This window comes from Anarhichas minor, unplaced genomic scaffold, assembly GCF_050575085.1.
Source record: "Anarhichas minor isolate MPS153535 unplaced genomic scaffold, ASM5057508v1 ptg000136l, whole genome shotgun sequence".
Taxonomy (NCBI): Eukaryota; Metazoa; Chordata; class Actinopteri; order Perciformes; family Anarhichadidae; genus Anarhichas; species Anarhichas minor.
In genome coordinates, this window is record NW_027466582.1 from 17,883,099 (window position 1) to 17,906,995 (window position 23,897).

The window sequence follows — 23,897 nt, forward strand, 5'->3', positions numbered from 1 at the left end:
TATTTATTTAACAGATGTTAACCCTATAACGGTTTCCACAACACCAACAACAATTTTAACAAGTAATTGCTTAAAAATAGTTGTCACAACATAAAAAAATAATTTAAAAGTTAAATAAATAATAAATACATTTATATTTTCAAGAAGTGCATATGATCAGAATATTGCTGATCCTGACTGAACATGTATTGCCACATCACATCGTAACACCCAAACTACACCAAGAATAGTTGCAATGTTCTTCACGTGGTAACGTGGTAGTTATACCATGGTATTAGGTATTTAAACTATGCATCCATTGCAGTGCAGTATACATGTTGTAAAGGCAACTGATCAGGGCTAGAATACTGTTGCCTTATACTGTCAGCAGTAACACACTGTTATGAAATGTCTCTAGAATTCTGACATCGCCACCATCAGCTGTCTTTACCAGTGGGTATTTAGAAATGTGTGCTGGGAAATCTCATCCCTGGTTGACATTTGTTAAAATACTTTCTGTAATATATCTTCACTTGAAGGATTTCACTTTCCAGTTAAACATACATGATTATGAAATCATATTTTTAGATTCAACAACAGGCGTGATCACAACAGCAGTTACCACAACAACTACAACAATTGGAACAAGTAAGTGATGGAAAAATAATTGTTTTAGCACACAAATAAAAAATAAAAAACATTATAGTTAATGCCACATCAGTTGTTACCTCCACTCCAGCTCCAAACCCAACCCCCACAACGGCTACAAGTACCAAGGCTACAACCACTACCACCACCAGAGTTCCTCCCACTATCTCCACCACTACTAACTACTAAAAGACCACAGTAATCCTATTAATCACAGCACGGATCAGAAATAATGAAACATAATGCTTTTCTCTGTCTCTGTAGCTCCTCCAGTTGTCTACGAATACGTGATTTCTATTGAGCTGAACACCACAGATGTTGCTGTCATAGAACGCCTGAAAAACATCAGTTACCCGATCAGAATCACGGTCGACATTGAAGTCTTTGAGTTAAATATATCTACAGGTCAGAATAATGCATTTTAAAGATCCAGTGTGCAACATTTAGGGGTAGTTTTTTGTAAACATGGAATAATACATTAATCCTACAACCTGCACACTGCACCTTTAAGTTATTAAGTATACACATTTTTTCCACCTTGTGATGTATTTTAAATATTCTAAACATTGAATTCATTGGTGGATTCCAACTTTTTGTCTAGGGTCCAATCACATGGCAAAGAACTGTGTTTTTTAAAAATATTTTATTTATTTATTTATTTCTATCTCTAAATTTCGCATGAATCATTTCTCAAGTTCCATGATATAGATATGAACACATTTTTCATTCATTCACAGTTGATTGATCTGTTTTAATGTGTGGAATATATTTGACAAAACAAGCCCCAAATTCAAAATGCACCAGCAGCTAATCATGACACTCAATGACAACAGCAGATGATGACTCTGACTGGCAAAATGTCAAGAAATCTTTTAACTGGCGGTTCAGGAAAAAACAAGGTGTTATCAGAGTGTACCAACCCAACTCAAACTGATACTGTGTCTCTACCAATCCATGAAGTCAAGTGTCACAATGAACAAACATAGCTGGTAGGACAGTTCAGCAGCATGAGATGCTCTTGTGAATGTCACATTGAAAATATTTTAGACAACATCAAACACATAACTTTGTTTTTTGTAACTACAAATATTATACAGGTTTTCAAGGCTCTACTTACATCGAATATATGTCTTTGAAATGTGTTACCCATGCACATGTTTTACACAATATATATGATTGTCCCCAGTTTGCTCTCCGAGCAGCGCTGGTTATCAGTGCAGATGTGAGGACCAGTATCGTTGGTCATGTGACCAGTGTCTCCAGTACGGATCCTGTGACAACATCACTGAGGACACATGTGGATGCATCAGTGCCATTCCTCCTGATGGACAATACTGCCAGCCTGCTGATCAGCACAGTAAGTTGATCTGTAGTCGTTATTGCTTTCAAGCCAGAATGTGATGTGCCTCATTGTAGAAACCCTTTTTCAACTCATGCTTTTGTATAAAAATTGAAATGAAGATAAGACACTTAGTGTGGCTGGGTATAGTTAAAAAAATGCCATTACCAATGCCAGTGCTCCTAAAGTGATACCGGTACCAGTGGGGTGCACTGCACAGCGCTCATACAGATGTGGTCCCCCAACCTACGTGGCGGGACCTAATTATCGCGGACGCATAGTGCCCACCCTGCAATTCCTTCCAAGTTAAAACTTTAGCTCAGTCGGCATCATTCTCGTTGCCTGGAGCTGCTGCGATAGTGGGCCAATCAGTGGCCCTAAAAGACAGGTTAATGCATGCTCTTTTCTTGATTGTGAATTGGGTCGCAATAGTTTGTCAATTATTGCAATTGTCTTTTCCTTAAATGAAAGATGACTCCACTTTTTGAAATGTAATATCCGGAAAAATTACGCGAGTTATAGTCAAGCAATTAAAGTGTACAGTGGTAATTACCTTTGATGTGTCAGTCTCTATATTTCCCTATATTTGTATCTATTCAGCAGCGACTCCTCTCTCTCTTCCTGCTTACAGACTTTACAGCGTGTCCTATTTCAACAACAACTCCATCAACAACAAGTAAGACTGGGATGACAGTATTCAACTTATGACAAGCACAAAACGTATTTACATATAAGATTTAGGCAACACTCTGACAAATAAATGTTCAAATGGTCTTTTCAGATTCCAAAAAATAATTTAAAAGTTAAATAAATAATAAATGCATTTATATTTTCAAGAAGTGCATATGATCAAAATATTGCTGATCCTGACTGAACATGTATTGCCACATCACATCGTAACACCCAAACTACACCAAGAATAGTTGCAATGTTCTTCATGCTTATAACGTGGTAGTTATACCATGGTATTAGGTATTCAAACTATGCATCCATTGCAGTGCAGTATACATGTTGTAAAGGCAACTGATCAGGGCTAGAATACTGTTGCCTTATACTGTCAGCAGTAACACACTGTTATGAAATGTCTCTAGAATTCTGACATCGCCACCATCAGCTGTCTTTACCAGTGGGTATTTAGAAATGTGTGCTGGGACATCTCATCCCTGGTTGACATTTATTAAAATACTTTCTGTGATATACCTTCACTTGAAGGATTTCACTTTCCAATGTAACATGATTATAAAATCATCTTTTCAGCTGCAACAACAGGCGTGATCACAACAGCAGTAACCACAACAACTACAACAATTGGAACAAGTAAGTGATGGAAAAATAATTGTTTTAGCACACAAATAAAAAATAAAAAACATTATAGTTAATCAGTTGGTACCTCCACTCCAGCTCCAACCCACACAACGGCTACAAGTACCAAGGCTACAACCACTACCACGGACACCACCAGAGTTCCTCCCACTATCTCCACCACTACTGACAGCCCAACAGGTATTGTTTCATTGCCCAAAAAATGGTCCTACGGATCCATTTATGATCACTAAATGTATCTTGCATTATTAATTACATTACTTACATCAGATGTCTTAAACACCACTGTTCCAGTTGTCTCATTTGATGGCCATTAGAACTGAGGGTCAAACGCTCAAATTCAAACACGATGTTAGGATCGCTTTATTGGATCAAGGAAGAGGCAACGACATCTCAGTTGCTCTTCAGCAAAGCTGCAGAGGATGTCTAAAAGAAAGCAGAATATCAGGCACTAGAATACCATTCATATTTATATTTAAAAAAACGTTACCTCATTTATGGATCTCCTGCAGTGCAGTATAAATGTTGTAAAGGCAACTGATCAGGGCTAGAATACTGTTGCCTTATACTGTCAGCAGTAACACACTGTTATGAAATGTCTCTAGAATTCTGACATCGCCACCATCAGCTGTCTTTACCAGTGGGTATTTAGAAATGTGTGCTGGGACATCTCATCCCTGGTTGACATTTGTTAAAATACTTTCTGTAATATATCTTCACTTGAAGGATTTCACTTTCCAGTTAAACATACATGATTATGAAATCATATTTTTAGATTCAACAACAGGCGTGATCACAACAGCAGTTACCACAACAACTACAACAATTGGAACAAGGAAGTGATGGAAAAATAATTGTTTTAGCACACAAATAAAAAATAAAAAACATTATAGTTAATGCCACATCAGTTGTTACCTCCACTTCAGCTCCAAACCCAACCCCCACAACGGCTACAAGTACCAAGGCTACAACCACTACCACGGACACCACCAGAGTTCCTTCCACTATCTCCCCCACTACTGACAGCCCAACAGGTATTGTTTCATTGCCCCAAAAAATGGTCCTACGGATCCATTTATGATCACTAAATGTATCTTGTATTATTAATTACATTACTTACATCAGATGTCTTAAACACCACTGTTCCAGTTGTCTCATTTGATGATGTAATGTCAGGCACTAGAATACCATTCATACACATATTTAAAAAAAACTTTACCTCATTTATGGCTTCAGAGTCAGGGGCTTACACATAAACAGAGCAGACAGTGCAGTTGCACTGGGGTGCATGCCCTCCAACAATATATTGGGCAGAAAACAAGCCCTTGCAAGTAGTTCAGACTAACACCTCAGTCACTCCAAGTGGCTTTTTTGTACGTCTCCACATTTTACATCCACCTACCAAATTTCATACATGTATGTGAAACCTCAATGAACGGCTTCATTTAAAATGTATATTCAAGCAACTTTGTATTGGGGGCTTTGAAAGGAGCCATTTTGCCACTCCAAAGCCAGAGACCCCTAGAATATACCATTTTCCTCACGTGTGATGCGTATGCAAACTGTCCCAACTTTCTGAGCATGTTAAGCCCCTCGAAAAGGTGATTCATTTGCATATTTAATAATTCCTTCCTTTAATAGGGTCCTCGCACGGAGGTCATTACTCGAGCCCTTAATATATACAGTACAATTAACAATGATAAAATGCTACGTTATGCTACAAATACTGTTCAAGTATTGCACATATTGCACTGTTCAAAGTAGGGGGCTATACTTTCCCATACAGTGCGTGTGTGTGTGTTTGTTAAATCTTCTACCAAATTGCACTGAATACTGTTGGATTATCGGCCTGCCTATATAAATTCCGGCAGCCACGTTACAACTCAAAACTTCAATGGCAAAGGATGTTTTAAGAGGATATGAACACTTTTGAGAGAAATGGTTCAATACACCATTGATATGCACTGGTGTTCAAATAGATCCTACAGTGAGCCATGGTTTATTGTCCACTCTCTTGTGTTTTTTCTTTTGTGTCCTCTATCTGACTTTTTTGTACTGGTGTTTGTCAGTTTCTTTAAAGCATAAACATTTATCCATAACTTTGCTCATGTATTTCATCTCTTTTAAATAAACAGAATTCAACGTGGAAATGTCTGTCGAATTAAACAAAACCTACACAGACGATTTAAATAATGCATCAAGTTTTGCATACAAGGATCTTAGGAAAAATATTCGTACAGTGGTAAGTGCATTGATAACACCATATTCAGTTGGTCCTTGTATTTTCAGTTCTTCGTGTTCCGATGTTGATATTATTAATCTCTTCCACAGTTATTGAACCAGTATAAGGGAATCACAGGGTTTGTCAATGTCTCTGTGACCGGATTCAGGTATTGGCAATTCTTCCGTCAAAAATGTTTGGAAGCAGGAACCCGTACACATTTTACACCACAACGCTGACTTGTGTTTGTTCTTACAGGGAAGGAAGCATAATAACAGACTTTGATATTCTGACAACGGAAATTAATCCATCTGAAGTGGACACTGCAAATAAAAACCTTCCAGAAGCAATGCGGCCCATTGCTTCTGTTATTGGCTCAGTTACTGCACTGTTCAACAGTAAGTTCAAAAAAGCTAGTAGGTAATACATTTTTGTTTACTTGATTGAATTCCAAACTGATATCTTTTCATTTTTCCAAAGGTCAAACTCGCATTATTCCTCCAAGCCCCCTTCTAACTGGCGAACCCATGAAGCTGATGTGTGAGGACAACCTGAATGAGGCAGTCATGACCGGTTCTGTGTGGAAATTGAATGGAAAGAAAATTAAAATCGATGGAAGGATTACAAAAACTGATTCTGGTTTGACCTCTAGCCTTCAAATTGAGAAAGTCATCCTTCGTGATATTGGTAAGTCAAAGCTAGCTGAATTTGTTGACTAATAAGAAATAAATTACCACAATATCACTTTGCAATTTGTATAAAGCAGTAGTTACCTCACCACTCAAAGCTGGGTTCTACATTCCATATTTATGTGAATTGAGATCAGATATATCATAGTTTGGGGATTTTATTCCTGTTATGTCAGAATATTGTGAATAAATATTAAAGTTGTCTTTTCCTGTGTTAGAGTAAAATTACTTTTTTTGTTTTTTGTTTTAGAGAAATGAATTCCTCTTCTTGTTTAAGGAAATATTTGGCACCTATGTGTTCGGTGTTGATTGTAAATTAAGTGAATCGAAGCAAAACAACTGTGCGTACTATATTGACCAAAAAAGCAGAGTTGTCCTGCTTGCGGAGCCATGCTTGCAGTGCCTACATGTACCAGGATGCATTGCGCGCTAGCTTCTGTGCCTCTATATGCCCCTTATCCCTCCACTCAGCAGCTGGGATGCAAAACATAGGAAACTTCTGTTGGTCCTTTGCTTAATCCTGCCGGAACATGATCCCGAGACCTTCCAGAATGAGATCGGAAAATCAAAATATTTAAATACATAATACAAAATAATATGCAACTCCGTGCTTAATGCGACTTAAAAGGGCATACACTCAGGCCGAAAGCCCCCTGGGTTCTATTGGAGACTGCTCTGACACCGGCAACAGTGATGGCTCCCATTGGTTAGTTGACTGTGGTTTTGAGGCCTTGATTGTGTTGTTTTGGCCATCGCCGTCTTGGTTTTTTGCAACCACAAATGACACGAGAGTTTGGAGCTAAGCACGACCAAACATTGAACAAAAATTGCTCCGGGTATGGGTATGAAGGATTAGTTAGAGTACTGATGGGCAGGTGGCACCTTGCATGGTAGCCCCTGCCATCAGTGTATGAATAGGTGAATGATGACCTTTAGTGTTAAAGCCCTTTGAGTGGTTGGAAGACTAGAAAAACCCTATACAAGTACAGTCCATTTACCATCTTACTTTCAGGAACTGAAAACACACTGGGTTTTTTAGTCTTAGAACTTTAACCCACACACAGTGTCACAAACAACTCCCACAGGACAACACTGTGGTAGCGACCTGTCAATCACAACGTAGCCCCTCCCTAAATCATACCCTTTTTTATGGTCTATTTTACTCTAAATGGGACCATAATTTATGAAATGAACATCATGCTGTATTGAAGAATACTTTAAACTAGCAATTGAGAGCATAAACTCATGTTTACAATGTCGACTGAGGTAATAAATCAGTCATTTTCAGACTTCTTTTTGCAACCAGGATTCGCCCCCTGATGGCCATTAGAAAGAATGCAGGTTTAAAGCTTCACTTTTCAGAACCGGAAGTTGCTGCAAGCCCCAGAGCTACTAGGAGTTTGTGCTGTGCGATGAAATTAGTGTAATTATATATATTGTATATAATTCCCATCGTTGTGTGCATAGTGTTTACTCGGCTCCATTGTCATGTCAGAAGAAGCAACAATATCTTCTATCGGTGCGCCGCGCACAGAGTTGTTTATTGTGTCATTCTTGTTTAGCTTCAGCACAGCAGCAGCCTGTGTGTGGTTTTGATGCGTGCAGTGCACACATGGCAGAAGTTTGCCTTCAGGACTTTCTCCCACAAATCTTGTAATGTTTAGACAATAATCCCACTTGGTTAGGTTTAGGAAAAGATCATGTTTTGGGTTAAAATAAACAATTTCTGGCAGAAAGCCCTCAGGGTCAATATAGCACGCACTAAGGAAATGCTTCAATGGACTACATTTACCATCAACACTGATTGGACATCCACTTAAAAAGGGGACACATTGTCCCTTTTTAGCTAGCATACTAGCCACAACATTCATCTCGAAAAATAATGTCAATGTATCAGTATCAAAAATGTTTAGTAAGAGCTATAGTGAAAAGTTAGAATGTTTTCTTTATTTTACAGCATAAAATTGCAACCATTGACACTTGCTTCTCTTAATCACAGGACGTTACGAATGTACTCTGACGGGCGGAATCATAACTTTCAGCCAAAAAGGAGATGTAACGGATATCACACAAGCTCCCAATATACGACTGCAGAGGGAAGTCAATGCTAAATGTAAGGAGGGAGAGACACAACCCCTTCAGTGTTGTGTGCAGTCCCCCTATAAGATCGAGTGGGTAGGAGTGGACTCTAGTAAGTATCAAGTGACGTTGAAAACTACTCAATCTGACCATACTGAAACGCTGGACTCAGCTGTTTGCAGTTTCTCTCGTTAACAACACTGTTTAACGTTCACAGCCCCTGTCGATGGAGGAAACTGCATCAAGTATGATTACGAGTTCGAGAGCTGCAGCGTAGCAAAGGAAATCGTTTTCATTTGTAAAGTCAAGGATCAATCTAATCAAGATCAAACTAGGTTGAACGTTTTCATAGACGGTAAGAGCAACACTTAAAATATGATTTTGCTGTTCCTTAAGATGTTTGTTTTTTTGCCATCTTCATGTCAGACACTAATTGATAATTTAACTCTTCAGATGTTGTATGTAATGATCATCTATATGGGGATGGACAAGAAGGCGACATATCAAGCATACAATGTGATGAAGGTCTAGCAGGGTTCAAGAAGGCGCAGTGTCAGCTATCAAGAGAGTGGAAACTTTTGGAGGACACCTGCATTGTAGCAGAAATCAATGAATTGTTAATTGCTTCAGCGGTAAGTGATCAATTATGCCATTTCACCAATATGTAGCTTCAACTTAATTAACTCAACTTCTGGTCTCAGCCATATCATCTTCATGATATAGTCGGTCAATCAGTACCTTGACATGCTCACTAGTCCGTTTTATGTTGTATCCTGGTTTTAATCAGGTTGTGGATTTGATATGAAAACATTCACTAAGACAACTGGTCAATGATGATTCTATTATAGGTGTTTCTGATGCTTCTGTGATGTAAGGTATCTGTTATGTACTGAAGTGCAGGAATTATCAGTAGCAGACTTGCCGTTGTGAATGTCCTGACAAAAATTGTATGAGACAATGTATATTTAAAGTTATTACGAGGAAATTAATTTCATGTTAATCATGGCGGTCCCTTGTTGACAAAAGCGGTGGTGTTTCTGAGCACCAGAGTCCCTTAAGAAAACCTCTCATTTTACTGCAGCGGGCCCTGACAGTCTGCCCCACGCATTCCTGGGTCTGGTTCTCCCGTGTCTCCCTTCCTCCAAGTTAAAACAATTATTTACGTCATTAATTTGAGCTTATCAATTTTGAACTAGGACCTTCACTATTTGGATGAAGACACTTTTGAACAATAATGTGCGTCAGATGCAGTAGGCTACAGCTGTTATTACAATGTGTCAAATACATTTTTATTAACATTCAAGTAAATATTGGATGCACCCAGTATGGCAGATACCCAATATTAAAGGACTCAGATCGAGATCGGTCCAAAATAACTGAGACATCCTTAAGACCAGCCAATTCTTTTAGCCTGCTCTTTCCTCTTGTGGCTTGAAAGGTGCACAGCTGTTGTCTGTAGCAGTTTCTAGTGACCAGGAAGAAACATCTCTGCATATGTCATGAATATGTTTTTGTGTTTCTGATGTTTCATTCTTTTAGAATTTGAATGAGGAGACGGTGCCAGACTTTGTGGCGAATCTAAGTATGATTGTCAGAAATGAACAAACTCAAGTTTCTGATTCACCTGCAACCATATCCGCTATCGTCGACATCATAGGGAACATAGCCAATATCGGTGATGAAATCAGTGCATCTGACATAAAGGTATGTTAAACCTTCCCCTCTGTAGCCTGTTAATAAAGGTTATGTGTGTACTTTGTGAAGAGGCCCCACCCTCACAATGAAATGTCTCTTCATCTGCAGGATGTACTTCAGGATGTACTTGAAACAGTTGATGTCATCATTGGTGATGATTCAAGAGAGTCCTGGGAATTTCTGAATGCAAATGAAACCAGGAATTCGAGCTCAAGCCTACTGGGTTCACTGGAGACCCTCGCTAGTGGATTGGTGGATGAGGTTAACTTTACGACTCCACGGATCATATTAAACAGTACCACATTTAACAACTCCTTCATGGCAAATCTGAATTCAAGCGTCTTCTTAGAACTACCAGACGACCCCAACCTTATCAATGTCTTTATCACCACCATTACCTTTCCTACTCTTAACAATGTTATGCCGGCGCGGAACTCCAGCCTCTTCAACACCACCAGCAATGAGACTGTCATCAATGCTGCTGTCGTGCTAGTCCAAATAAATATGAATGAAACAATTCAGAATGTTACTCTGCGCTACAGAAAGCTGAACAAGTCGCTGTCACAAGTCCCACAGTGCGTCTTCTGGAACTTTACACTCTTTAATAATCTGGGCGGTTGGGATGATGAGGGTTGTACATTTGTTTCCGACATAAACGACATAGTAACCTGCAACTGCAACCATCTCACCTCCTTCTCAATTCTGATGGCGACCGACATCCCTCCAGGGCTGGGAGTCGCCTTGGATATAATCACTTATGTTGGGGTTGCGATATCTCTGGCAAGCTTAGTTATATGTCTAATAATTGAAGGATACGTTTGGAAAGCCATTACCAGAAATAGCACTGCCTTCATGCGTCATGTTTCCATCATTAACACTGCCCTGTCTCTGTTGATCGCCAACATCTGTTTCATCATCGGAGCCTCTATTGCTAACAACCCCCTCGAAAACCCAGGGGAGAACTTTGTGGTTCCAGTTGGACCATGCAGCACAGCAACATTTTTCATGCACTTTTTCTACCTCGCTGTGTTCTTTTGGATGCTGGTGTCAGGCCTACTGCTCTTCTACCGGACGGTTATGGTCTTCTCCCACATGTCCAGGTCAACCATGTTGGGCATTGGCTTCCTATTAGGCTATGGGTGCCCTCTGATTATAGCTGTTATTACTGTTGCTGTCACAGCACCAGGAAATGGATACATCAGGAAAGACGAGGCTTGTTGGCTCAACTGGCTTGAGACACATGCCCTGCTGGCCTTGGTGATACCTGCCTTGTTAATAGTTTCCATCAACCTCGTAATCGTAATCGTGGTCTTGTTCAAAATGCTGAGAAGAGGTGTGGGAGACGCTGCCCAAACAGATGAAAGGCACACACTGGTGGTCATTCTAAGGTGTGTGGTCATTTTGACTCCTTTATTCGGACTGACCTGGGCTTTAGGAATCGGAACCATGATATCATCAACAAATAAGGGAATCCACATTGCCTTTGCCTTCTTCAATTCACTACAGGTATTTACCACTATTGAAATACAACGTTGTAATTTAATAATTACATGGCAGTATTTTTGTGTAATGAAACACTTTGTGTTCCATCCTTTCGATTCTAAAGAAATCTGCATGTCATCTGCCTTTCCTCAGGGTTTCTTCATTTTAGTGTTCGGGACACTGCTTGATTCAAAGGTAAGTTGGCTTCAAGGAAATAGTTTTTTTTAGGAAATGCACTTATTTGCTTCTGGAAGAGATCGATGAAAAGCAGTGGAGGGAGTATTTAAATCCTGCATTTCATAAATTATTCTCAAACGATCGTACAGTAGTATTGTGACTCAAATGTACTTACAGTATCAAAAATAAAAGTACTCCTTATTGAGCAGAAGGGTTCCTATCAATGTTATTGATATGATTATATATTCTATAATTACATTATCATGATAAAGCAGTTTTTTTACTGTTGTAGTTGGCTGATGTGTAGCTAATTACTACTACTTAGCTATTCATTGTATTTTCAGTTTTCTGTGTGTAATCTGCGAAGTAATTGGTAACAGTACAGAAGTACAATATTTCCCCAGGATTGTAGTGGGGTAGAAGTATTATGTAGCACAAAATATAAATACTCAAGTTAAGAACAAGTACCTCAAAACTTTACTTAAGTACAGCACTTGAGAAAATGTGGTACTTTCCACCTGTGCCACCTTCATGTATGCACTAAAGCCTCGGTTATACTCCCAAACAGGTGCATTCAGCTGCAGACACAACGTAATAGTTCTGTTTATACTGTAGCTTAGCTTAGCAACAAATTGCCAATACCCCTACACCCACTGATGACAAAATGTACATCATGTGGACTCTAGTGGACCCTCGCTTACTCTAAAAGTAGAACTTCGGCTTGAGTGTGGAGCTTAGAGACAGGAGGCAATTAGCTTAGCATAAAGACTGGCAGCAGCTAGCCTGGCTCTGTCCAAAGTAAAAAAATCTGCCAACCATTACCTCTAAAGCTCACTTAAAAACACATCATTGGAAAGCGAGTAAGCTTATTACCCACAATGTCAAACTGTTACTTTTAAGCGTTAGTCTTGCTAAATATATACCAAATTACACAGTAGTTGAACATACTAAAATCTGACATTGACATAAATTTGATTGTGCCTTTAGATCCGTTCTATCCTGTCAAGAAAAATACCTACATCAAGCACAGGCTCAAATAATACAACAAGAGTAAGTATTTTTTATTTTATATCCCAAACTGTTACATAAACTCTGTTAAATTCATGTAGGTTTTCCTTGTTCCTAATGATGCAAGCCTGTAGTTGAATCTACAGGCTTTTAATCAATCAATCTCAATGACAATTACGCAAGTCTTTTCTGCAATCACTTGCTTTTACAAGCATTTTTTTCTACCATAGAGTACCAGTGGTGGCATTGCCTCTCACAGTGGACTAAGCTGGATAAATCGACTGCGTGGAAGAAGATGCAAGTAGTTGTTTTAAATTTTGCAATTTTTCCGTCCATTTGAATTAGCTGTTAACAATTTGTTTTTTTGTCTTTCAGATATGTACCATGTGTCAGAAGCGGCAAACTCAAGAAGCAACGGTGCATCGGAGTCATTCAGCAATATCTGAGTCAGCGCTTCAACTGTTCATATAAAATGTGTTTCATTACTGACTTAAAAGATCAGCCAGTTATTGTTTATAATAACAAACTAAAAAGCATAAAGTTCACTTGGATGTTCTCAGTTTTCTAATGAGAAGCCCTAGAAAAGCAAGCGTGACGTGTCTGAATGTAAAGTTTTGTGTTATTTGATAGTGAATAAAAAACTGAAATGGTACTTTTGAAACATATGCCTTGTGCTGCTGATTTTGAAATGTAAAGTCTACTGTTTCTTCGTTTGGTAAGAAGCACAAAAGCCAGTCCGGGGGGGATAATGTAGCATTCTGGTGTACTCTGATAAGAAAATTAAGTGATAAGCCATTTACTTTAAGCAAAAAACTAATTTATTATTCAGTTATTAATCAGTATTTCAGCTCTATTATTATTAACCTTTATTCAGACAAAATCCATTGAGACCGAGGTGTCATTTTCAAAAGTTTTAGTCATATAAAAACAAAGATAGCAAGAGTAGCGAGAACCATCGCCTTTACAAAATAAAGTGATTAGTTTTCATTGAACCCTGTTTACTGTATGGCTTACTATTAACTTCCACTGTTACTGTAAAGCTGTTAGAATTGTGGCCTATCTTCTATTTGCAATTAATATGCATTCAATCCAGTTCAATTATTTAAATTAAAATGATAATCTACTCTGGCTAAAGTAGCTTATCAAGAGTAAAATAATAGCTGTGATATATACACTCCTCTGCATTAGCAACCTGCTGACATGAAGATACAGGCACCTTAACACTCTCTCTCATTACTTCAGGGCCCTTGGGAGCAACTGCACGTGGGACTGTTAGTACACTGGCTGTGGTCATCACAGTGAGCAGTGTGTACAGTGTGATGAGAGGGCATGTGAGCCCTTGTTGCTGTACTTCATCTCCTTGGAGCAGAGGCTGCATTTAGCATACCCTGCCTTATCAATTTAAAATACTGTGACAGCGGGAAGCTGTACTCACGTCTGTTTAGACCTCCACCTTTATCCAGGCCCACCTCCACCTTTATCCAGGCCCAGCTCCACCTTTATCCAGGCCCAGCTCCACCTTCATCCAGGCCCAGCTCCACTCACATCTCAGCCCTGCGTGAAGCTGTGCTGCACAAACAGCGTCCTCTTCATTAAGCTCTTTGACCTCATCATCTCATCAGTATCTGGGCCTCATGTTTCGTGGTCATAAAAGTTATCACCATGAAATTGCCTCATTCTACTTTGAGTTAAAACAAACAACCTGCAACCAGATGCGCCGGTGTTCCGGTTTAACATTAATGAGTGACCGTGTGGACTGAACCGGAACACGGGGGGGCTGCATGTTTAATCACGTTACGTTTTTTCCTCCTAAATCGCGATAATGCCGAACGTTAACAATCGACAAAGTTCCGCATGCACAACGTAACTTAAACTTTAACGGAGGGAAATGAAGACGGTGTAGACATCTTAACGCTGATTGGCCAAGACTCGACAGTCAAAGATGTTTTATTGCAAAGACCATGACATAACCTTTTCTCCTCGTCTTACTCCAATCTGAGAAACGCTGGCTGGCCAGTTGACCCCCCCCGAAAAGTGACAAGTTTGCAGGTATGCTTACAATGTTTGTTGTTATTTTGAGGGATTATTCGACATTTGGCCAAGGTCTAAAAAAACAGTTATGCAGTGAAATAACTGTTCATTAGCCCGTCAAGGTGAACTTTGCTGTTCAATGATTTGTATGGTACAATGAGTTTTAAAGAAACAGTAGATTTATTATTACCATGTTGAATACTATAAATAATCAATCCGTCACAATTAAACAAATAAGCACACTATATTTAAAGATAGATTGGTTCCTTGATGGTCAATGTCAAATTATTATGTCAACCAGAGAAAATGTATCGGAACATTAGAGAGTAAAAAAACCTTTGGTACTGTATACTGGATTTCCCTTTGAAACATGGACAGACACCGGAATCAACAGTGTTACATCAATGTAAAGGTGTCTGTCATGATAAAATGAAGACATGGCGAAGCAGCGTGAATGTGTTCAAAACACAAAACTGATTGGACCCCATAGCATGAATTTGGTTTCCATTTCTCTGTTGCCAAGCACACATTATTGTATGCAGCCTTTTAATCCGTCATCCGATAAAATCGGTTACCTTGCAGCTAAGAAACCTTGCACACCAAGTCGGATGTGTTTTATTATCCTATCTGTTGCGAAAGCATTAAATATACTAGTCCCAAACAGGGCTAACGAATAAATCACATTGGAAAGAAGCTAAGCTAAGGAACTCGTGCTCGGGGCAGCTTTAGCTATACGGACTGTGTGCAAAGGCCTTTACACTAAAGAAATCAACAATTTGTTCACTGGAATACCATAATTATGTATAACATCATCACATTTGAAATTTGACAAACATTTGTCATGACCGTTTGTAGAGCCGCCACCCCATATCACGGGCAGAGGAGTTAGTTTGGCACAGGAAAACTTTAAAAAGTGATGTTGAGGAGCCAGGTTGATAAGCAGGAGTAGTGCATAAAAGTGGCATTTATTAATAAAAAGTTTAATGAAACAAAGTGCAAAAGCGTAACCGTAATTTTAAAAAAACGAAAAAAAAAAAAAAAGCTGCCCGGTAAATGGACTGTACGTGTATAGCGCTTTTATAATCTTCCGACCACTCAAAGCGCTTTAACACTACATGTCATCACTCACCCATTCACACCCATTCATACACTGATGGCAGGGGCTACCATGCAAGGTGCCACCTGCCCATCAGTACTAACTAACATTCATACATCGCAGGAACAGCCTGCAGGAGCAATTTGGGGGGGATTAGGTGTCTTGCTCAAGGACACATCCACATAGACAAGAGGAGCCGGGGATCAAACCGACGATCCTCTGATTGAAGGACGATCCTGCTCTACCACTGAGCCGCAGTCTCAGTAAAATTCGTAGCAATTTACGTACGTAGTTATAGTAACACAACAGTTTCCACTGTAGCGCGCCGTGCCCCCGCACACTTTCTCAATTTAATTTTTAATTAATAAAAATAAAAAGTAATAAACAAATAAGAGGCCTTTTGTTTGAAACGAACAAAAGTGGAACGAGGCACCCTCAGCAGTGGATGCACGAACTGAGAGGACCTCGCCGGCGACGGGCAGACCCTAGCTGCCGCCGGGATGACCACGGATCCACGGCACTTGTGCCCCGCTGTCCGGTCACCCCCTGTGAGCACCCCTGATGCAGCAAGAGACTGCGAGAAGGGGGGGAGAGGCAGAGTTCAGTTCTCTCTCTATGTGACTTGCTCACCTGGCCTGGAGGAAAGTGGCTCCCGCACCCTTCCCCTTGTTGTTTTTTACGGTGCTTGTTAACATCTAATAACCATGGCCTTCCGTGTAGTGGCATCACAATTTCGCAAAACACTCCAACATGTCTAACACCCTCTCTTGCGAATTGTGAATTGCTTCTACCGGCACTCCGTAGGTCACACAAAATCGTTGTTACCACGATTAATCGGTACCAAAACCTTCGACACTGTCTATCACAGTGAGATAGTTAATCTAAAATCAACTATCGTCATCACTATCTGGGCTCATTCGCAAACTCACCTAACACCACTTACAGGACATATGACACAGGCAACAATTAATTTGTATTTATTAAGCAACAATATAAATATAACATGAACAATGTTCTTTAAATACAACTACAATGAAATAGAAAATGCACGATTGTTGAGCAAAATGGCCCTTTCCTTCTTTAAATGTGAGCGACTGTGGCTCAGTGGTAGAGCAGGGTCGTCCTTCAATCAGAGGATCGTCGGTTCTACCCCCGGCTCCGCTAGTCCATGTGTCCTTGAGCAAGATACTTAACCCCCAGGTTGTTTCCGTAGCTGTGCCTGCAGTGTGTGAATGTTGTATGAATGTTAGTTAGTCCTGACGGGCATCAGTATGAATGGGTGAATGATGACATGTAGTGTAAAAGCACTTTGAGTGGTCAGAAGACTACACAGCAAAATCAGAAGTGTGAATTTAACTCGCAGTGTTTATATAATTCTCACTGGTTCCGAGTTAAATTTACACTTTGGATAGTGTTAATATTTTAACTCTTTCATAGTGTTAAATATCCGACACTCACAGTGTTGTTTACAGTGTATTTGTAACACTAAATTGTGTATCCATGTTGTGACAAAGTGGGTGAGAACACACCATTTGTCCCATATTACATTCATCCATAAATCGAAACCATGCGTGTCAATTGTTTGTGTACCATACCCACCATGTGTTCCAGAGGCTAAAGGGGGAGGCACCCAACCATTTCCTCTATTTATACACTGGATGATGTCAATAATGACGTCATTGGGTCAAACCAAGTATGGGGGGGGAGTATGTACAGGTAGATTTGTAGGTTAGTTGTGATCTGTTTTACATTGTTGTGAGTGTATAGTAAATTATAAACCATATAAAATCGTTGGTTACCTAAAGGGGTGCTGTAAGGTATAGGTCGTGTCTGTTAACTATGGAGTCAGTAATTGGTGTCACCTGCACTCATGGTAGGAACTGAAGCCTGCTGATAGGAGGCTCTATATAAAGGTGATGACTTTGACTGAACAGGGGACAGAAAGGGAGATCAGTGTTTAGCTGTGTGCACGTGATTATGTTACTTTAAGTTGAGTTTTATTCAGTTAAGCTACGTTAAACATTTGTTTTGTTTTGTTTGTATATATGTTTGGTTACACGTGTCGCAGGGCACTTTTATAAATAACACCTTTTTGATATCTGAACAAAGTCTCTCGTGTCTGCCTCCTACCACTACAGAAGCCACTCAGGTCAGGCTTCACCACACATGTTTACATAAGTTTAAATGTTTTCACCCTGAAGACATAACAGTCAACTACAATAAATCATTGATACAAAAACATGTTCTTTTTATTCAGAAAATATCTTCCAAGCACCATGGGCACAACTTAACTACATATGCACATTTACAAAGAAAATAATGGTACAATATATAGGCTCTCATCTTCACCATAAGCACTTTGTAAGTCAAAGGGCTTATAAATAACAAGACTGTCTGCTTTGATTACATCTTTCTCATCACGTTCACATACTTGGTAGGCATAGAAATGCTCACTGAAATGGTCAACTACAAGCTTGTTCACTTCAGTCTCACTGCAAATGATTAGTCCTGCCCTGTACTCTGTCCCACTGATTTTAACCCAGTTGGTAGAGAAGATGTCTTTCGGGACAGCGGCATTCAGGGCTCGGGCAAATATGTCACTATTGTCCACATATGGACATTTGATGTTTCTTTGCAAGAGATTTAGTTATGTTCTTGAAGTTGTGTTTTTAAAAGCCTTGTGTTTTGCTTCAAATCTCATGCTCCACATCAGGGGTCCGATTTTGAACAATTATTATAAAATGCTTTAAATGTACAGTCATGCCTAGTGTAACAGATGGAGAAGATATGATGTTGATTATCTGCAGTAAAAGCAAAGTCCACTTTTGGTTTCCTTCTGGCACAATGTCACCAAAAAGCAAAGTGTGTTTCTTACCAGACAAAGTGGAATTGAGTCCTATGTTATTGCCACTACCGTCCATGTTAATCCTTGTAGGGCGATTGTTGCGCTCCAAGTATCCATAGTCAAAAGCATAAATCCTAGAGAACAAACATTGACAAACATTGTCCTTGACAAAACATTTTCTGAGAGATACTGTAACAATAACTTCATCTCATACTGACCCACCCCATCAAGAATGTCGTGCATTATGTCCAAAGAAAAATTGTGGCAAACATGAAAAAACTGCAGGCTGAAAGTTGAAATTCTCTTTAAACCAAACACGGATAACTTCTGTGGTTCTGATTGCAACTAATTGCAGTTTATTTCAAAAAACTCTTTTCCACGCAAGATTATCTTGGGGTCATCCTCATTGTAAACATTCTGTGCATCAGCTTTTTCAATCAAACACAAACGACAGAAATAATGTCCAATAAAAGACTGAGTAAAACCCAGAATTGCGTGCATCCCTAAATTGTCCCCAGTTATCTGACATATAGTGCCATGGACTTTTTCAGTGGAGAAAGACAAATCAAGGCCGTGACTCTCCAGCATTTTGATGTCATCAATCAGAGGTTGCAGAATAGGATCAACGCCATATTTTTTCACATCTTCAGTATGAAACAGTGCAACCAAATGAATGTTTATCGAAGTAGAGTTAAACTTTGGCGGCAGATTTCTGAGGACAAAATAAAGAAAGAAATATAAAGAGCCCCTATTTTGTGAACGCCACATTTTGAACCCAGTGGGTTAGCCGTTTCAAAGTCATCTTAGTACATCTGAATTTGTAAAGAAGTTTGTTGTTTCGAGAAAAATGGATGTGTCTTGAAGACATTTCCATTGTAGAAGTCGTCATATCTGTCAGTTTTTGATACACAAGGTTCCCCAAGCAGTTTGCAAATATCAGAATTGCGGCATATACATTTGATTGTTTCCAAAATTGGATTGTAAGCAAAAATGTTTAAAAGTTTTTTTTATTTCGCCTGGTATCAAATCGAACTCCTAACATTACTTCTACTGGCTCCCCCCATTTCTCATTGAAATATTTCAATCATTTCGTTTCAGTATTAAATTTAACAAATGGGTTTTCGAAATTCTCAAGACCTTCTTCTAATGTAGATCTTACAGGATCATCTTTAGGCACAGCAGACAGTACATCATGCTTAAGTTGGGAGTGCAGTCCAGTAGCAAGTTCTTCCAAATCACCAACAATTGTTGAAGCCACACTATTTGCCATACCGCTTCCTTGGAGTTTAGCAATAATTGACGTGCAAATATTTTTTGAAATTTTCTCTGTAAAGGCCTGATGCATTGTTCTCAGAACACCCAGCCTCTGGGCTCCGCGTGGCACTTGTTACAACAGCTTCTGTTGTATCTTGTTGACTGTGAAAATTTGCTTGAAATGACTCTGCTGCATCACCACTTTGACAAACATTCCTCTCATGAACTCTAATTAAATGTTTTTTTTAAACCAGAATATGTTGAAAACTGACTCCTACAACGATCCTGTGCACACACCAACTTAAACCTGGTGCTATCATAAAAACTGATCAATTCTTAAATGGGTTATCAAGTCCTGGCAGGCCGCATGTACAGCTTGACAAATGAAACACTTTAAACCACGTGTAAGACTTTCGCCCGGAACTCACGGACTCTTGGAGACTCATCTGTTCATCAATGTTGTAGACTGTTGTCTGCACGAAAGTGAAGAGTTGGACCAGGGTTTCATCATAAGACAGGTTGAACACGTAGTGGGATTCAAACAGTTCGTCAACAGCACCCAACGAGCTGGTGGCTTGGCAGGGGATGAGCTGTTTGTCCACAACGATGTAGAAAAGCATCCATTCTGTTTTTGGTTCGGCCAACAGCAAGGATGCGTGGTTGTTTAGCTTCTCTTCCCTGCAGGTGTTCAACGATGCTGCAGCATGACTGAAAAACAGAATAACATGAACCTTAGAGTGGCAGTTCAGGTTCTTAGCCATGCAGTGGTAGTTATTGTTCCATAAGAAGTTTAATAGATCCTCCAGTTTGACCAGTCACTCGCCCCCGTGTTGCAAAAATGTGAGCTTCACTGGGAGTGTGTTCCTCCCAAATGAAGTCCCAGTTAATTTGGAAGGAACACACTCCCAGTGAAGCATGCGTAAGAATCTGAATTATGACTTTAAAGCAGCGTAGGAAAAGGAAGAGTTAGCAGGTTTTCAACTGCTCACTGCATACTTGGGTCTGTTAGACAAAAGAAAAGTTGAGTTGCTACTGTAGGCCTATGTGTCCAAAAAGAGTAAATGAGGCAAAACAAGTCATTAGTATGTACGTGGAATGCACAAAGTTAATAGCGCCAGCTATTTGGAATATAAACAAAGGATATCATGTAGCTTACTGGTGTAATCGTTCTCTGCCAGGTTTTCAGCAGCTGTCAGAAGTCGGCATAGCTCAGTTGACTGAGTCAGGTGTTTGGCCTCTTTGATAACCTTGGGCTTGAATGCTGTATCCCACTTCTGAAGCATCTTGGAAGCTGTTTCAGCACCAAACAGCAGCATGAAGTCTTGATTCACCTGTTGATCATACACAGATGCAAAAAAAGAGAAGAAGAAAATCAAGCAAATCGTGTGTGCACTGTTAACTACTTACATTTAACCAAATTAAGGACTAGAGTTCTAAGAGCTCTAAGTTGTTCAGTCCACACCAGGTCACCAGATGGTCAGTCTCCCACCTGTAAGCGGACTCATCCCCACCAGAGATGAGTCCAATGAGGGTGGTGTCATCCGCGAACTTCAGGAGCTTGACGGACTGGAGGTGCAGCTGTTGGTGTACAGGGAGAAGAGCAGAGGGGAAAGAACGCAGCCTTGGGGGGCCGTGCTGATGGTCCGAGAGGCTGAGACGTGTTTTCCCAGCTTGACGTGCTGCTTCCTGTCAGACAGGTAGTCTGTGATCCACTTGCAGGTGGAGTCGGGCACGTGCAGCTGGGAGAGCTTGTCATGCAGCAAAGACGGGATGATGGTGTTGAAGGCAGAGCTGAAGTCCACAAACAGGATCCTGGCGTAGGTTCCTGGGGAGTCCAGATGCTGGAGGATGAAATGAAGGGCCAAGTTGACTGCGTCGTCTACAGACCTGTTGGCTCTGTAGGGGGTCCAGGAGTGGGTGGGTGAGGGTTTTAAGGTGGGACAGGACAAGGCGCTCAAAAGACTTCATGACCACAGAGGTCAGGGCGACGGGCCTGTAGTCATTAAGTCCTGTGATCCTTGGTTTTTTGGGGACGGGGATGATGATGGAGGCCTTGAAGCAGGCTGGTATGTGGCATGTCTCCAGGGAGGTGTTGAAGATGTCTGTAAACACCGGAGACAGCTGATCGGCACAATGTTTCAGGGTGGAGGGGGAGACTGATGCCCTGTCCACACTACTCCGTTTCTCCTTGGATGCAGATTTGTCAAATAGAAACGATCTCCGTCCACACGGCAGCCGTCGAAGGCGGACAGCACGTGACCATTAACGTACACTGGGCATGCGCGTGACGGTGTAAACAGGAAGTGAATTGCTTGCTTAGTTAAAAAAATAAATAAATACGACAGAGTAATAAAGTAGTCTTTAACAATGAAAGGTTGTATTTGATACTTAAGATCTTCCTCTAAAATCTCTCTCTATAAACTCAAACAGACAGTTCGTGGAAAGTTTTATTTTTCAGACTTAGTTACAGCGCTGCGGGTCTCTCGCTCTCTCTCTCTCTCCAAATTTACTTTAACATCAACACTTACACATAAACGTTTACTAGATTATGGGTCCATCAATATGGTCAACACACGTCTCACTCGTTTCCTCCGTGTTGTTGATGTCTGTTCTCACTAGTAGCTCTGAACGTCATGTCCGCCTAGCTAGCTTCTAAGCTAATTTTAACATTACCGCCAATGGAGAAATGCTAACCGCGCTGAGCATTACAGCGCTGCGGGTCTATCTCTCTCTCTCTCTCTCTCACATCAAATTTACTTTAAAATCAACACTTACATGTAAACGTTTACTAGAATATGGGTCCATAAATGTGGTCAACACACGTCTCTCACTCTATTCTGCTCCTGCTTCGTGCAGGAAAGCTTAGCAGATCGCTAACAGTAGATCCATGAAATAAAGACCATGGAATCCATAGAAGAGTTTCAAGACTTCAGTGTGAATCTTTATTTGTAAAACTGTGGAAACACAATATGAAATATGGCTTTACGAACTGTCCCTATACACATTACATGAATACAAAAACAATAATCCATGATATAGCCAGCATGTAACATGTCCGCCTAGCTAGCTTCTAAGCTAATTTTAACATTACCGCCAATGGAGAAATGCTAACCGCGATTAGCATTTAATACAACACAAATGTTATACTAAACACGCGAATAGAATATATCTACGTACATCTTTTCATGCTCCATAAATACATACTTACAGACTAAGGTCTCTCAAGGCTACCAAACGGAAGAAGTAAAACGTTAGTGCAGCGTGTCTTCTCATTAGAATCTAAAAACAACGAGCTGCTCCATAGGGCTGATGCCGGTCACGCCGCTCGCTAATCACTCCAACAGCTGCTTCCTCCACAGAAATGCAGACTTTTACTGCACAACGCAGCAACATCATGTAGCTGTTGTGCTAGCAGCAACGCTTGCAATTAGTTATCCATGTTGAAATGAATCGCTGGTAGCCCAGTTTGTTTTCTTCCGGGTACGGGTCACGTGATAGTGAGTGTGACGAATAAGGGACGGAGATGTCATGGTTGCCAAGAACCAATCCAGTAGCGAACACGGGTGTGGGCGTAATTTTTTCTAAGCACATCCGTATCTGACCGTCCACACGCAAACGCAACCCCGGAGTTCTCAAATACCTCCAACCTCGGCGGAGTTTTCAGATTCCTCCGTTTAGGGTGCTCCAAAACTCCGGCGTAGTGTGGCCGCTCAGTGTAAACGTAGCAAATACGGAGTAGAAACGGAGTAATGTGGACAGGGCGTGAGTCTGGGCCATCTGCTTTGCGGGGGTTTTGTTTTTTAAAAAGCCTGTTAACGTCTCTCTCCAGAATAGAGAGAGTCGTCACTGGGGAGGGGGGTGGGGGGGACACTGGGATGGGTGATACAGAGGCATGGGCCCCTGCTGGGCTGGGGGACCTGGTGGTCTGGGGCTGGTTGATGGAGCTGTGGGGGATGGAGTCAGGGCTGTCCCATTGTCTATCAAAGCGACAGTAGAACTCGTTCAGCTCGTCTGCCAGGCGGAGGTCGTTC

At 40.5% G+C, this 23,897-nt stretch overlaps 1 protein-coding gene and 1 long non-coding RNA gene across 2 annotated transcripts in view; one reads left to right on the plus strand and one right to left on the minus strand.

The window, feature by feature from the left end:
* LOC142942153 (adhesion G protein-coupled receptor F5-like) overlaps positions 1 to 13,086 on the plus strand; it is a 31,975-nt gene extending 18,889 nt beyond the window's left edge. The window contains exons 9-23 of the mRNA XM_076084362.1: positions 568 to 631; positions 3,393 to 3,469; positions 5,425 to 5,531; positions 5,621 to 5,679; positions 5,769 to 5,926; positions 5,991 to 6,197; positions 8,199 to 8,390; positions 8,496 to 8,633; positions 8,732 to 8,910; positions 9,818 to 9,982; positions 10,094 to 11,479; positions 11,609 to 11,650; positions 12,620 to 12,682; positions 12,871 to 12,937; positions 13,016 to 13,086. Of these exons, the coding sequence (XP_075940477.1) occupies positions 568 to 631; positions 3,393 to 3,469; positions 5,425 to 5,531; positions 5,621 to 5,679; positions 5,769 to 5,926; positions 5,991 to 6,197; positions 8,199 to 8,390; positions 8,496 to 8,633; positions 8,732 to 8,910; positions 9,818 to 9,982; positions 10,094 to 11,479; positions 11,609 to 11,650; positions 12,620 to 12,682; positions 12,871 to 12,937; positions 13,016 to 13,086 (2,975 nt within the window). The remainder of the gene's footprint in view (positions 1 to 567; positions 632 to 3,392; positions 3,470 to 5,424; positions 5,532 to 5,620; positions 5,680 to 5,768; positions 5,927 to 5,990; positions 6,198 to 8,198; positions 8,391 to 8,495; positions 8,634 to 8,731; positions 8,911 to 9,817; positions 9,983 to 10,093; positions 11,480 to 11,608; positions 11,651 to 12,619; positions 12,683 to 12,870; positions 12,938 to 13,015) is intronic.
* A 4,905-nt stretch (positions 13,087 to 17,991) lies between these two features.
* Positions 17,992 to 23,373, minus strand: LOC142942339 (uncharacterized). The gene is made up of 3 exons (XR_012951591.1): positions 21,356 to 23,373; positions 21,023 to 21,197; positions 17,992 to 20,574 (listed from the first exon to the last, which is right to left on the minus strand). It is a non-coding gene; the product is annotated as an uncharacterized LOC142942339 (long non-coding RNA).
* Between the last annotated feature and the right edge of the window lie 524 nt (positions 23,374 to 23,897).